At 35.3% G+C, this 16,008-nt stretch overlaps 1 protein-coding gene across 1 annotated transcript in view; it reads left to right on the forward strand.

Annotated features, from left to right (window-relative positions):
- The window catches only part of LOC124357157 (actin-histidine N-methyltransferase), an 85,744-nt gene extending 70,005 nt beyond the window's left edge, over positions 1-15,739 (forward strand). Inside the window, exons 7-10 of the mRNA XM_046808665.1 lie at positions 6,687-6,801; positions 8,380-8,707; positions 9,885-10,033; positions 15,398-15,739. Coding sequence (XP_046664621.1) covers positions 6,687-6,801; positions 8,380-8,707; positions 9,885-10,033; positions 15,398-15,523 — 718 coding nt within the window. The 3' untranslated portion in view covers positions 15,524-15,739. The remainder of the gene's footprint in view (positions 1-6,686; positions 6,802-8,379; positions 8,708-9,884; positions 10,034-15,397) is intronic.
- Positions 15,740-16,008: the final 269 nt, after the last annotated feature.

Here is a 16,008-nt window from a genome sequence, read left to right on the forward strand (position 1 = left end):
ATTATACATTCTTAATTAGAGTGATATTAATAACGAGATTTCTAGTGTTTTACCAGATAATTTTTGAATATCACATATCAATCTAAAATTATTTCACTCTTTACAACTAGAGTTAAGCGTGTTTTCTGTTTAAACAGAAAATTAAAACGGATTATTAATGGGCTACATTACATGTGTTTAGAATCTTACCATTAGCTACTTACAATTTCGATGAAAACCGAGTTAGTTGAAAATGAAGGGTTACATTATCCCCCAAAAGAAGATTTTGAGCATGGTTACGGACTTTTAATAGGCCCTCTCCCTTCCATATTTATTTGTACATTTTCGTTTTTTTGGAACTGGTACAAGAATTTCTACCCCCACACCCCTTGTCATGTTGTCGTTTTTTTACCTTCCAGAAAACTTAGAGGATTAAAATTGTTTGGTAGGTTTTCTAGTAATTAGACATTGTTACATATTTGTTAGTACAATTTTAGTCAAAATTGGACAACTTTCATACAAAGATGGCTCATGCCCCCCCCCCTCAAAGGAAGGGATTCGAAGTAAAATGTACGTTATATTTATTATTAAGCTTAGGAACACACAACATTTGTAAAACAAAATTATCATGGTTAATGGGCTAACCCCCAGAGTCTCAGGGTTACCAGCGATTTACAATACCAATGTAGTATAATAGTTTTCAATTAGATGAACGTTTTAATATCAGGTTTATTTCGCCTCGGCAGTTGATAACCACGGAGTAGTAAAGATTTTACTGATCACCATATCTCACTTAAAATACACTAACCGACATATCAGTGTTTTTTATATTGTTTCATACTGCACTTTTGGCAAAATAATCAATACAATTTATTAATCCTTTGAGAAAGAAGGATCGTTAGATCAACAAAATGTCGATAATGTTTAATTATATTTAATAATTTGGATGTAACTCCACTTTGAGAGGGATCTCTTCACTAACCAATTAGCGTAGGGCACATGACTGGCTAAATTGATCTTCAATTGATTCGATCTTTTTGGTTTCTTTGATTTTGTTTTTATCTCTTCATACTGCACAGTCAAAACTTTCGGACAAACTATGTAGCACTCTAGGAACTGATCTTGTCGACTTTGTTCCTGGCGATAATATAGCGCACAATGCGCTGGCTGTTTACTTTTCCGCGAACCAGTTAGTTTGTTTTTGTTTTTAACTATTGTATCAGCGTATCTCTGATTGACGTTTCCGTTTCTCAGTTTAGATCACGTAATCAGAAACTGAAGTAACAACAAGATTATAATGATTTTTTGTCCTCAATTTAAACACCATGATAATGGAGAGAAAGAACATCCTGGGAAGCAAAACTTAAAAAGGCATCTCGGACTAATAGTTTGCTAAGCTATTGACGTGAGAATGTAATTTTAGATTCATGTGCACTCACAGCAAGACCCTTTGGCTGCAATTTAAAATATTGCTACAAAGAGGAAGTTACCATTGTGTAAACGTTTTTATGTATGCGAGGAAAAATGGAATTGTGTGAGTTTTTAATTTAAAAAGTCCTTATTATCATAAAACCATTTTTAAAATGTGTTAGATAAAAATAAAAACAGAAATAATAAAATAAACAATGATATAAAATAAAAATAATAGAAAATATTTCAGAACGATCGTACTTCTTGTGGCCGAACATCAGACATGTACCATGGGCAAAGTTACATATTTACACAGAATTTCTATTCCAATTATCAAAGAGTCAATAACTAAATTTTACATTATCGTTAACTTACAAGGAAAATAGTAGAGGTTCGAGAATGGAACCTTCGGACACCCCTCAACAACTCAACACTATCCTCAACAGAATTCAACACATCGAAACTGGTTTGAACACACTGAATGCGATATTGTGTATAAAGTAGAAACTGCATAAGGAAAATTATCTATTCACCAAGCATCTTGTAGAATAATATTATTATCAACCGAGTTGACAGTCGTACTCTAATTTCAAAATAGTCCCGAAAACTCGAGGAATGTCAGAAATGTTCTTAATACCAAAGCTGTTGAATCCGACATGCTGAATAGAACCTAAATTTAATAAATACACTAGGTTTTGATTCTAGAAAGCTAAATAAAGTCTTAAAATATTTTATCAACAGTTATATTAGGGTTACACGTTTTCCTTTTTCATGATCATTTATGTGTAATAAAACACGTGTCTAAATATTTGCAAATGCCAGTTCTCAGTTTGAAGAAAACGTGTCAACTTATTTAGAGCGAAAATGAACTTGTTTGGAGACTACTATTTTGACTGTTTGCTTGGAGTAATGTTATTATAAAAGTAAGTTTATCAACAAATAATAACAAAAATTACTTAGGATTTCTAAATTTAATTGTTGATATATATATATTGTCCAAAAAAACCCAGCATTGTAGGACCTGAGGGTTTTTTCACTATCAGTAGGGGTCAAACTGAAGCTGTCTAACAGATCAAGAAACAAAATAGAATCTTTTGAACTCTCTGTAACTCCTAAATACCTTATATAAACACAAATCTTGCAAAATCACCTGGCAAAATGACCACAAATAAAATCGTATTGGATTGGATGTAACAAAAGATTGTTTAAACATACATTCGGTATTATCAGAATTGAATTTTCTACGCAATGAAGATGTGAATACATGTCCCTCAAAATGTTCACCGTGCGAATAAGATTGTAAACTTTCTTCCACTTAATCGTTGTAGTATTATACGTCATATTACGGCGAAACTTCCTGACTTTAACGAATGTACAATACTATTTTTTTTCTAAGTTCTTTGTTAACTATGATTATCTAAAGGATAACAGGATTACGAGCGATTACAATTTTTATCATAAATAATATAAAACACTTTTTATCATAACAAGTGTTGTTATGAAAGAAATGTTGACTGAAATTTGAAGAAGTTTGAAGGAATGTTCTCAAATATAAAATACTAAGCCATACGCATAATTGTGCAAAATAGTAAAAAATCGGTTGAAGTTGGTGTGTTTATGTAAAAGGTTTTAAATTGTTTAGTTTTGCATATTTAAACCAGTGTTTTCTTATAAATTACCTGATTAGAAGAAAATGTCCTGTCCTCGAAATGACGTATGTTATCCTTAATTTAAATGTAATTTCAACAACAAGCTTTCTATAAATAGACTGAAGGAGGACTAATAATAGTCGCTTGGTGGTTGAAACAAGTTTTAAACGACTAGTGGTTGGTCGTTTGCTGGACCCAGTGGTAACGAATGTTGTGTATCGAGTGGTCTCCTTTTCGTGGAAGCTCAGAACTTTTTCTAGGAGTCTTTAAGATTTTTGTCGTTACAAATCTCTTCTGCATCATCAAGCTCTCGTTAAGAAGTGGAGGGGGGGGGGAGAAACTGTGGCTGGGCCGATGAAAGCGAAGTCCCGGACACGTAGGGTCGGAGCGCGGTAACTACGGAGCAGCAGCAGTCCTGGCTGGGACTATTAGGGGTCATTTGCGCGCCGGGACGGACGATAGCGAAACTCGGGACTGCGATGGGAGATGTGTGTCACTTTCCGCGGCCTACTTGACACAGATCTGCTCTGTGACAAATGTATAGTTACAGAGTTCACAGTTCAGGCAGAGGCCTCGTCCAAATCTTGTCTCAGAAGATCAGCATGCAGTTGTGTAAAGTTGTCGTTTTTAGTAAGTTCAAGAAACGCTTTTAAAATTAATTAATTATCTCTTTAAATGGTTGTATTCTACTACTAGCTGCATTCGTCGATCAGGAAGAAAGAGAGCAAAGATGTTACGGATATTTTAACCATCGTTAAGCCTAATAAAAATATTCAGACCACACTTATCTGTTTCAGTTTATTCTGATAAACTTAATACGGTAGAAGATGTCCGTAAATTTTTTGCATTCAGGTATTTTCTGTCGGTAATTGTAACAAAATAAATTGAACATTTAACCGTTACAGTTATAATATACTTGCATTCAGACTTTTACTAACGTTACAGTGCAACAAGAATAGTTTTAACACATTATTTAAGTGTTTCCTTTAAGTTTTTTTATTTATGTTATCATCAGAAATTCGTTCGTAACTTTCTTGCTATCGAACTGTTTCCAACGTTTTGCAAGTTACATTTAACGATGAAAGATTTCCTGTCATTTTTGGATCACTATTTGAACTCTTAACAAATTATTCAACAATTGGTAAAATTGTAAGTCGGCGAGAAAGATTACGTGCGTTAATATATAAACACAACTAGGAGTTGTTCTACAGCACAAGTATTAGTAAAGTTTCTCTGAGAATGCACCCGGACCTGAAGTGGATCGTGTAGTGTGACCACGTGCTTTTGATACACTGCCCAATACTTTCCCTGTCAGTGATAAAGACTGTGCCAAGCCAAGCCAAGTTCAGGTCGCTTCTACATCATCAATCCACATCCATTGGCCTACAGCCGCCGGGCACCCCGCAGTCGACCACTCAACTTTCCCCAGAGGTCCATTTTATCGCCTGTTGGATCTTTTTCAATGCACAACTCAGGAACGTATTATACAGAATGTTTATGAACTCTCCGGTATTACATATATTGGCGATTTGTTCGCCGGAACAAGACAAACAAAACATTCAATATAAACATGACTCAGAAATGCTTAGTTTACAGTTTTTTTTGCCTTCTGTGTTTTAGGTTATATTTAAGTTTTTATAAAAAAAAAAATTATGGTTGCCTGTAAAGTCGGTTTTACGGGCGAAGATTTTACGTGACAACGTCTTTTTCTCGGTAGAATATTTATTGATATGAATATTATTAAATTGCACAATAGGAACAAGGAATTGAATGAAAATAAGAATTGCACAAATTTTAACTATAGAAATATATTTTGTTTACTAAAACATTGTACATAATTTGAAATTAATTAAAATTTGTTATTGTAATTGGTAAAGTTGAATAAAACATTTACTAAAATTGGAATTTGAAATTCTTGCTAAACACAGTTAAATTCTAACTCCGCGCGTGGTGATTGGTCGGTTTAGTTCGTTTGTTTGGTCGCACTGTTATGACAGGTTAGAGGTTATAATTTGTTATTTTTTAATGTTTGACTAGCAATACGCGCTGTTTCTTCTCAATCGACTGAATTACGATTGATTGCAGAGTGATTTAAACTAATAATTTTACTTAACACTATCAACATTTGTCAATAGTATGACATAACCTATAAACTCAGTTTCTCAACTTTTGTGTCAATCTAACAATTAATCAATCAATCATAGTTTACGATAATGAAATATCAGTGTACAATTTTTTACCTTTATTGTTGTAGTTGTTGTAAATGACGAATCTAAGCACTCCACATTTTCACGAATAAACATAGTTATCTGCTTTATCCCGTGCGGCGGTCCCACAGTTATCTGCTTTATCCCGTGCGGCGGACCCACTGGACGGGCATCGTAACGTTACCGGGCGTTACACTTTTTCATGAGTGACTCCGAGCCGCAACCTAATTTAAGACGTTGTCACGTCAAAATTAGTAAAGTACCTATTCAAATTCAAATTTTACACTAGTACTTTCGTGATTAAAATTAATATTATGTTATCATATTTCGTGTCAAGATGGCGGGCGGTTTAAATTTTTAAAGCTTCATACATGTAACATAACAACTAATAATTAATATTATGAAAATATTGAAAGAAATAATAAAAGATGGTAAATTTAATTACAAACATTTGGCGCCAAACATGTAAAAATTGATCAAGAAATAATATTGATAAAAGCTTTTAACTATTGTAATGAACGGCAGAATGTTTATGGCATCGCACCCTTAGGTTTGCACACAATTTCGTAGACTTTATACATGTATGAGTACTGCTGGTTCGATTGAATTGTATTTCCGACGCCAGTCTTGAGTTTGCCTTCTTGCCACGATCAAGAAAATATGTTTAAACGCTTATAGCCATTGTAATTTACTCCGGCGTTATCTTTTATATCTAATACTAAATATTAGTTGATAAAACATTAACAATGACACTATTTACGTGTTTTTTTTTCTATATCAAATATTTTAGAAAATTTAGATCTGGAATTGGTACATTAGTTCCAAAGCACAGTCCAGCGAACTTTCATCTAGTATAGTTCTTCCCGACTGTTTCAAAGGAAGTCTTAAGAGTCAAACTCTGATAATCTTATATTTTAAGACTTTTTAAGGGAGATAAGGGAGATAATCGCTTTAATCTAAAAATGGTGTGAAAACTACTCTTTCTAGAATTTACACGTTATAAATGTAAATAATTTGAAAATAGTGGTTATATGGTTGTTCCGTCATAAAACAGTGTTTACACAGAACAGTTGATTACATTTGATAAGCTCTTTCAATTAATATTTCGCAACTTTAGAGACCAAGATGAGATTTTTTGCTACTTTAAAAACCTATGGGGCGTAGCCCGGAGGGATTTTCGAAATATGAATAGGCCTATATTCATACCAGGGACTGTAAAAATGTACATGTACAATTTCAGTAAAATCGGTTTACGCGTGAAAATAGAACAATAAGACAATTGAACTTTCGCATTTATAATATTATTAAGATTAGAACAGTTCAAAGCTTATACTTACATTATTTACCAACAGATTGTTATAATCTAGGTGTCATATTTGTACTTAAATTTAGCAAGTTTTCCCACTTGACTGTTTTGTTGAGGGTCAGTTTTACTGTGCAGATGGGCCGTGTCCACAGTGATGACTAGGCAGAACTTCATCCCCTCAGCGGACGGCTCCTGTATGGTCAACGCTCTCATCCCACTCTGGGACATGGCCAACCACTCCAACGGCAAGGTAGTCAAAATAGATTCTGCTAAATAAGTAATTCTACTACTATCAAGCACTCTGGGTCAGGAAAGACATGTTCTTAATCACCTTTTCTTCTGTGTGTAAAATTTATTACTAGCGATAGATAATTTAAAGGGATAGCTAGAGTTCATATATTGTCCCATCGTTATGTCTACAGCAACTGAATCGAGACTTTTTGTGATTCTCTACCTGAGTTTTCCTTCAGTTTTTTGTTCTCTTACAACAAGAAGCTGAGAAATTACATTTTGTTCTAAAAGGACCTTTGCGCTGCTTTTGGAGTTGCATGATATCCTGGATGGATAAGGTTGAAGGTAGGGGCCGCCTCCTGTTGAGATCCATGGTGAAAGATTTTAGTCATTAAACTCAGTCATGTGTCCTTGGAAAAAGGGGAAGGCAGCTTTGTACCAGCTTCTCCAGTCAAAGCAGGCAAGGGTGGTACGCCCTTATGTCTAAGCTAGCAACAACCATTAAACTTTGGCAGCCCTACCAACTCCAACAGTCGTTTCCTGTGGTAGACGAGACCTATCGATCTATCCTTGCACCCCAATATCTCGACATTTGCGGTTAGTGATGTCCCGCTCCTGGACATCCATAAGGTTACCCAGATTCAAGTGACACATCAGGTTTTTATGTACCCAGTGTAGATTCAACTGCAAGGTATAAACCAGCCAGAAGTAAAATCTTCCTGGGAATATCTTTTTCAGTTTTCAACCTAAAACATAACATGAATCATGCGAGAAAGTATACAGTTTTAAAGACATGACGATGATAAAAAATCAAAATAGACAACAGAAAAGTTATATATCAAAAACACTTACACTGAATTAAATTTAAATTAAATGTACTTTATTCATAATAGAACTTGTGAAGTAAATTAATAGTATCAAAGAACAATTATTATCAAGATAGCACAAATTTGTACAAACATTTGCGTCAATTAATGTTTAGCATTAATGTTACAAGCAAGGTCAAGTATCAACTGAAGCGCTGTAATAAGCCAGAGTCATTGAACACAATAAAGTTGATACAATGCACTGTTCAAACTGAGTGTTCTTGTTTTTGTATCAATGGACAGTATTACAGAATATGTTCGCATTAATCACGTACCACCTTGTCTAGTCCTCCTTCGTAAAAAGTACATTTACAGTATGTAGACAAACTTAATCACTGCAAATGTAAATTAACGAGAATCTAATAACTTCACACTGCATGTAAATAATATTAATGTTAAATACTTTAAAACTGTGCTTTGATAGTAGGCTTTTTAACAAATAATAAAATCAATATATACATATCTCATTGCTTACAGTTTTATACAACATATTGCGAAAGTTTCAGCTTTTAATATAAAATTATTTGAAATAAACAATACTAAAAGGCTTAAATTATTCAGAAACCGAAAACTTGTATGTCTTCTTCTTAACTGTTTATTTTTGATTTCTTAAAAATGCATATGTAACAATTTATTTGCATTAAGTTGTTTCGATATATATTTTGATATAGTGTTCCATGTAATTTAAACGTTATTTAACACACATTGATTGACTACCCCTCCGTTGGCAGATCTCGACGGACTACAGTCTCGGAACTGACCGCAGCGAATGTCTTGCCTGGAGAGACTTTAACGCCGGGGAACAGGTGTTCATCTTCTACGGGGCGCGGTCCAACGCCGACTTGCTAGTGCACAACGGTTTCGTCTATCCTGACAATCTTCACGACAGTTTCCGGGTGCGACTCGGGGTGGCCAAGTCCGACCCTCTGGCCACGGAGAGGGGCCGCGTGCTGGCCCGCCTGGCGCTGCCCACGGCTGCGGACTTTGTGCTGCTCCGGGGCCCGCAGCCGGTGGAGGGCCAGCTCCTGGCTTTCCTCAGGATCTTCAGCATGCAGCAAGGTATCAGACGCTATGAATAGCTATATGCACTCTCAAGTAATCTTCATTTGAAATGTGAATAATTATGTAACAGAACTTCTGTGTAAAGCAAGTTTCAAGAACTATTTGTCTAAGAACTAAGTATCCAGACTTTGGTATGCTTAAAGTTTATCTCATTTATAGTTGGTAAGATGGGTTTTTGGGCATAAAATTAATGAAAAAAATAATGAGTATGACTCTTGAACAGCTTTTGAGATGTATGAAGAGTGCTGACTTATAAAGGTTTCATTCATGCCAAACATTGAAAACGAAAAAAAAGCAAGCGAAAGAAATTTAAATAGAAAAGGAAGTCAGGACGACCACTGGTATTCACAATAATTGCTAAAATACCCCAATCTCCCACTCATAGGTTAGGTGGACAGAACATGTGACCCCATACTGTCCTTTAGCTCTGGTGGCCATCTGCCATCTAGTGAACTTATTCTGGCTTGTTCAATGCCAATAAGATCATTCAGATTATTATTTTTCACACATAAATGACCCATACCCATACATATTGGAATTGAAATAGTCATTAATCCACTTTGAAAAATGCTGATCATGAAAGTACAAGTAGTTTTAAATTAGACTTAGGCAATAAGCTTAAGTTACATGTATGTCCAGATTTTTGTTGTGAATAGGTCAGATTTTCTAATAACTTCATAGTATATTTCCTAAAAAAAACTATATATGTATCAAGTAGTGTGAGATGAGGCATTCGACCTAATGTTCAAGTACAGGAAGGTTTTCAAGCTGCTACTTTGTGCAATTAATTGTCCTTTTAATAGCCTTTAAAGAAATCACTTTTTCACAGACTGTTAATTTTTACCATCGTTGCAAGTCAATTTAGCTTCAAATTCTCATACATGGCTCTTTTAGTATAATGAAACACTATATACAACTAACTGGTCACTGGTGACCAATCCAATCCCTATCAGCTTTAAGCAGTTGGAAAAATTACCAACTAATTCTTACTTGGTTAGGTTCTGCTTGTCCAATTTTGGCAGAATGAACAAGAATAAATTGTTTGACACAAATCAGTAAGACCGCAATCTCTAGAAGATTCAATTAAGGTGAAAAACCTTTAGGTCTTGAACTATCACCCTATGTAGTGACAGCCAATTTACAACTAATTGAAATAATTGTTGAATTGTTGTAGAGCATCTAGAGCACTGGGCAGAAAGTGACAAGGTGTCAGATCTGACTTATACAGACTGTTCACTAGACACTCAAGTGGAGACCAAGGCTTGGACTTTCCTCATGGCCAGGATCAAGCTCCTGCAGAGCCTGTATCCAACAACGCTTCAGGTAATAATATACTTCTCATTTGAAGATAATAAAGAGCTTATTTTGCTCTTTGCTCTTTTGCACTTTGCTTCTTTTTCTTTGTTGTGTTATTGTTGACTGAACAAGGCAAACAATTCATCATTTTCTAATAAGTCAACAAACAGGATTTCCTTTGCAATCAAACTAACTGTCTCCACATCACTTATGTTACCTTAGGATATCTGATGTTAGGTATGATGATAGCAGTGCTTGGATGATGCAATGTTGCCCTAGAGATTCCATGGCTTCAGGGACAACCATAGGAAAAATCTTCACCAAGGCAAATTGTCTGTTTGTTAAAATCAAACTCAGCAGCCCTTTACAATATTTGTTTTCCGATATTTTTATTGGAGTTGTTAGGGAATATACAAGTAATTATCAACATTGCCACCCACTTCATGTCACTTCATAAGGTTTGGTCACTAGAGCACACCTCAGGATCCTACTTTTATGGTTACAGCGAATTAGATGAAGCAGCAAGAAAGTTGTTCGTTCTGACATTAGTGGTTATCTGAATATTTTGAAATTTCTTGGATAAATAATAGTTTTAAATATATTTATGTTGTAATATCATTTAAGTGTTGTTATTATATTATAATGTATTTAAGTGTGGTTTCAAAATTGTTAATAATAATATTATATTTGATGCAGTATATTTTTATATCTATAAGAGCTATCCAGAAAGTAATATTTTTGAATGATGCGGCAGTGGGTAGGGCTACAGGCCACCATCGTGGTGTCAAACAAAACACTCTGCCGTTCAGTACGCATCGAGCTGTAGTTGCACGGAGTCTGTATCTCTTTTACTTTTCTCACTGTGATTACTTAAAATGTGTGCTACAATTGAAAATCCTGCCACTTGTGAAGTGCGTTTGGTGATAAGGTTTTTGTTGGTAAAAACCAATAAATCAATTGAAAACTATCGCCAACTGAAGTTTATGGAAATGGAATAATGAGTGAAAGCAGAGTAAGGCAGTGGTTTATTGACTTTAAAAAGGCCACATCAATGTTCATGCTGATAGTCGTAGTGGTTGGTCTAGCCCAGTGGCTGAAGATTTGATGTTGAAAATCAATGACAAAGTTCGTGAAAATCGTCTTTTCACAATGACTGAACTCTCAGAACATTTCCTACAAATTTCATGAAGTTTTTACTTCATGAAATTGTTGTAGGGAAGCATGAATACCACAGATTTTGTGCCAGGTGGGTTTCAAAAATCACATAAAACAAAGACTTGCTGCATTGTTAACTTTCCTTGATGAATACGACAAACATGGTAACGAACTTCTCGATCGTATTGTTACTGGTAATGAAACATGGGTGAAGCATGTCAATTGTGAAACAAAAATGCAGTCTATGGAATGGGGGCACGCACATTCTACAAAAAAACTAAGAAACTGTGTCAGCGAGATAGATTATGTCAACTGTTTTGTGATGCTAAGGGTGTGATTCTGGTTGATTTCCTTGAAAGAAGATCAACAATCAACGCAGAGAGGTATTGTGAAACATTGCATTAGCTACGGCGAGCAATACAAAACAAACATAGGAGAAAATTGAGCCAAAAAAATTTTGTTTATCCACAACAATGCACGTCCCCATACAACCAATCGTACACATCAAGACTTGTACAGGGTTTGTCCGGAAAGTAATAGGACTGATTTTCTTTTGCCGAGACTACACTTCGGAGCGTACGCGCACCAACTGGATTCGGTAGAGGGCGTTTCTAGCTAACGAAGAAGCGGCTGGTCGGTTGTCTCCGAGCACCTGAAGAGTCAGGACAGGCATTTTCGCGTGACGTGTTTCTGGCAGTGGTGCAAGCTGAAAATGCAGCGTTCGTTAGAGCAGAGGTACGCGATCACATTCAGTGTGAAACTCGGTAAATCTGCGACAGAGACATTTGATACAACCAAGCAGGCTTACCCAGATGTTGCTTTAGCAAGAAGTAGTGTGTTTCGGTGGCACCAGGCCTTTTTGGAGGGCCGGGAAGAGGTCGCTGATGAAGACATTGCTGGAAGACCTTCGTCTTCGACAAACACTGACAATGTGACTCGTGGGCACAAAGTTTTGAACTCAGACCGTCGACTAGGTATTTTTTTTAATTGCCCAGATGTTAAATTTACCGAAATCTGTGGTTCATGAAATTGTGACGGAGCATTTGAACATGCGCAAGGTGTGGGCGAAGATGGTCCCAAAAGTGCTAACTGACGACCAGAAATTGCGGCTCACACCACCTTTATTTTGAACAGCTACCTGACCAAGGCCGGCATCCCAACTCTTCCACAGCCACCCTACAGCCCAGATGTGCCCCCCCCCCGGACTTTTTTTTGTTTCCTCGCCTGAAAAGGCCAATGAAAGGCAAGCATTTTGAGACGACAGAGGGGATCCAAGCACCATGCACCGCGGCTCTCAAGGCTATTCCGAAGAATGCCTTCTGTGACGCCTTCCATGCTTGGAAATCGCGCTGGCAGCGCTGCATCGACGCAAAAGGAGTCTATTTTTAAAGTTTTTAAAGAATTGTAACGATTTACTCAATACATTTTTTTAATCGACTCAGTCCTATTACTTTCCGGACAAACCCTGTATGATTTTGATTGGGAAGTGTTTTATCATCCGCCTTATATCCCAGATCTGGCACTAAGCGACTACCACTTCTTTCTAGCGATGAAGACCTGGCTCACAAACACAGCGCTTTGATAGTGACTTCACACTGGCATTAATCAGTGGTTTAGAGCTCAGGTGACAGATTTCTACAAAGCTGGAATAAAAAAACTTATGTCACGTTATGATAAATGTCTCAATTTGAATGGGGATACATTGAGAAATAGGATGAGTGTAGCTTTTAAGTGTTTCAATTTATAGGGTGTACCTAAAATATGGGGTTATGGGTTAAAAAGATACATTTTGAAAAGTTCTAATATAGCACATGTAAATTTATGTCATTTTAATATTTGTTTTAAGCCAAACAATTTAAATTTGATTTTGTGTTTATCTTCATCCATTTCAAAATGTTAGCAAAAAATATATAATAGATATTTTATATTTTTTCCCAAACCCAAATTAAGATTGCTGTTATTGTTTGGTTTAGTTTAGTTTATTACTCTAGATAAAAATACCTTTTAAACAATACACTGCTAAACAGGATTATTTAAAATTTTAGAACAAACCACTATTCCAAATTTAAAAAAAAATAAAACATTATACACCCGATTAGGTCCTCCTGAGGACATTCACCACATTGTCCAGAGTACCAAAGATAGTGCAATGCTCCCTTACTACCACAGGCTAATCAAAAAGCAGGTGTTTAGCAGATTTCATCTATCAGGTGTTTAGCTCATTACATAATCTATCAATGTGATCGATCATCTATCAATGGATCATCCCCCCTAACTGTGCAATGAACTTTGGAGTGTCAATAGTAACATGGAATCAAGCATTGTCAGGAAGTCATACAATTTATTGATCTATTGGTTTTTTTATTGAATTAAAAATAATTAATTTTTGCAGTATACCTCTTGTATCTGATGATGAATTACAGCAATCTTTACGGTCCTGTTGATTAGAGTGTGAAGTTAGTAGAACAAACAATAATTGTGCACATGTTCTGAATACAGTTGCTCTGCATTGGTTTAGAACTAAGCGTTTCTTACGTTCTGGATATGCACTGTACAATTATTACTTTCCTAGTCCTAATATGGTACAGAGAGTACAGGAGTACATTTAAAAACGTTTTTAAAGGAGAGGCTTATCCTTTTTTAAATGTTATTCTGCCCGTTCCCATGAGCCAATGGTCTGTGCGAGGATCTTTACAAACAAAACAAGGAATAGAGTTGATACAGTACAAGTAAGATGGTACTGATAAAAAGTGCAAAGGTCAAAGACAGGATTTGAATCTGCGCTATCTCTAACTGATATCTAAAATCCAATCCCTTAGGCCGCAATGCCAACGGCACTCCTAAAGAAGTTCATAGATTCAGTAATTTTAGAATTAATACATTTTTGTTATTCCATCAGTCATGAAATTTTACTGGCTAAGATCACATAACATAACATCTAGTTTTGATAACATTAATATTCAATAGGTGAAATCTTATCCTAAACGAAGAAGTAACAGTGGTAGAAAATGAGACGTCTACCTCTGTCATCAAATTGTTAATTGTATCTCAGGAAGCTGTCTTTGTCCAGTATTTTTTTATCCTATACTTCTCTGATTTTCCTACATGTATCAAAATTGCATGGTTCATCTATATGGTGATGGCTGTCAATTGGACCTATTCTAAAACACTCAGTTTGGAAGGTCACTTTTATTAACTCAGTCCTTGATAATGTTGGTGAATGGTGGGTTATCAAATCAATGGCTTTGAACATCATTGTAGCCAAGTGCTCTGTTCTTCATGTCATCCTACACAATATGATGACCTAATGTATAAAGGGGATGGGAACCACTCTTTGTAGTGGTTTCTGAAAAGTCAGCTTATGCAGACAGTTTTTTATGCCATTTATTACTAATATCCTGTTTATGGAAGAGCATTTTTCACATGACATAGATTAAATCCAGATATTTCTAAACTCTGTTTCATTTTTTATTTTAACTGAATCAATTACCTACCTCCCTATTCTAAAGCTGGTACATTGTTACCAATGAAAACCATTTATAGGATGCTGCACACACTACAAGGTTCTACCTCAAAGACCTAGTATCTGATTGAAAGAATATTGTTCCCGGGTAAGGTTCTATAACCCTGCCAAGGCTCTCACTTCTGATGTATCTTTCATCAAACGTCATAAAATAAATTTGAGAAGAGGAATTTTCATATTTTGGATCTTTGCTTACAATGGCTTCCTTTGGCAACCTTAATCACATGTTGCTTATTTAAAGTAAAACTCAAGGTCTTTTTAAAACTTGTTGACAATTTACTAATTGTGATGATAAGTTTTAGTTTAGTTTTCTTGCATTTTGGATGGTTTAAATATGTTTTTGACTGCAAAAAGAATTTTTTAAATAGGCCTTTGGATTGAGTTGAACAGATTTGAACATAGCATTCGTAGTAATTAAATTCCTCTTGGATGGGGTTTAATCCTCTGGAGCGTGGTAACAATTTTACTAAATGGTAGTTTTGTGATGGACAGAGCAACTTACGATAGGCTCCCAGGCTTACTCTCAGTTTTTGATTCAGTCTTAGAAATATTAAATGAAAGTGAGAAATCATTATTAGATAGGATGTTTCTAGTAAAAATATTATATCAAATCTCAAATCTATTTCCTGGATTTAAGTGAATATAATTACAGAAGAAACTGTATAAATATTCTGCTCAGCTTTGTGGTTGAAGACATATATTTTATGTTTCAGGATGATTTGAAGATAGTCACAGAAGATATGTCAGAATGTCGTAAATTGGCCATTCAACTGAGAATAGCAGAGAAGAGTATCCTACAATCTGCACTCGAGTATATACAGCTACGGGACAAACCTTAGTCTATCCTGTAGCATATGTTTGCTTCATCAAATTCTAACACAATTAATTGTTTACTTTTTATTTGCAAGCTTATAACACTTTCATTTGAATCTTATTAATAACTCGTGCATTTTTCCTTACCATATATGTTCTTTTAATGCTCGCTGTTCAGTAATTTCTCTACTCTGTATTGTAATGTTTTTTTTTTTTTTTTTCGTTTGAACCAGGGTAGTTAACTCATCCATAATTAAGTTGTTTGGTGAAAACATCATACAAATGTCAAAATTTAATTGTTTATTTTATTTTGTGTAAACAAGATGCCCATTGTTGCCTATTTGTTCCAATCTAGTTTTCTGTCTGTTAATCAGAGGAGGTTGTGTGTTTAAATGTATTTAACTCTTGCCTGATCCACCAGTGGAATTTTATTAAAATATAAATTCTTTGATAACAGTGGTAATATTCATGTAAATAATACATTATCAAGAGGTTTTGAGAAGAAACTTAA

The sequence above is a fragment of the Homalodisca vitripennis genome, chromosome 3, assembly GCF_021130785.1.
Source record: "Homalodisca vitripennis isolate AUS2020 chromosome 3, UT_GWSS_2.1, whole genome shotgun sequence".
Taxonomy (NCBI): domain Eukaryota; kingdom Metazoa; phylum Arthropoda; class Insecta; order Hemiptera; family Cicadellidae; genus Homalodisca; species Homalodisca vitripennis.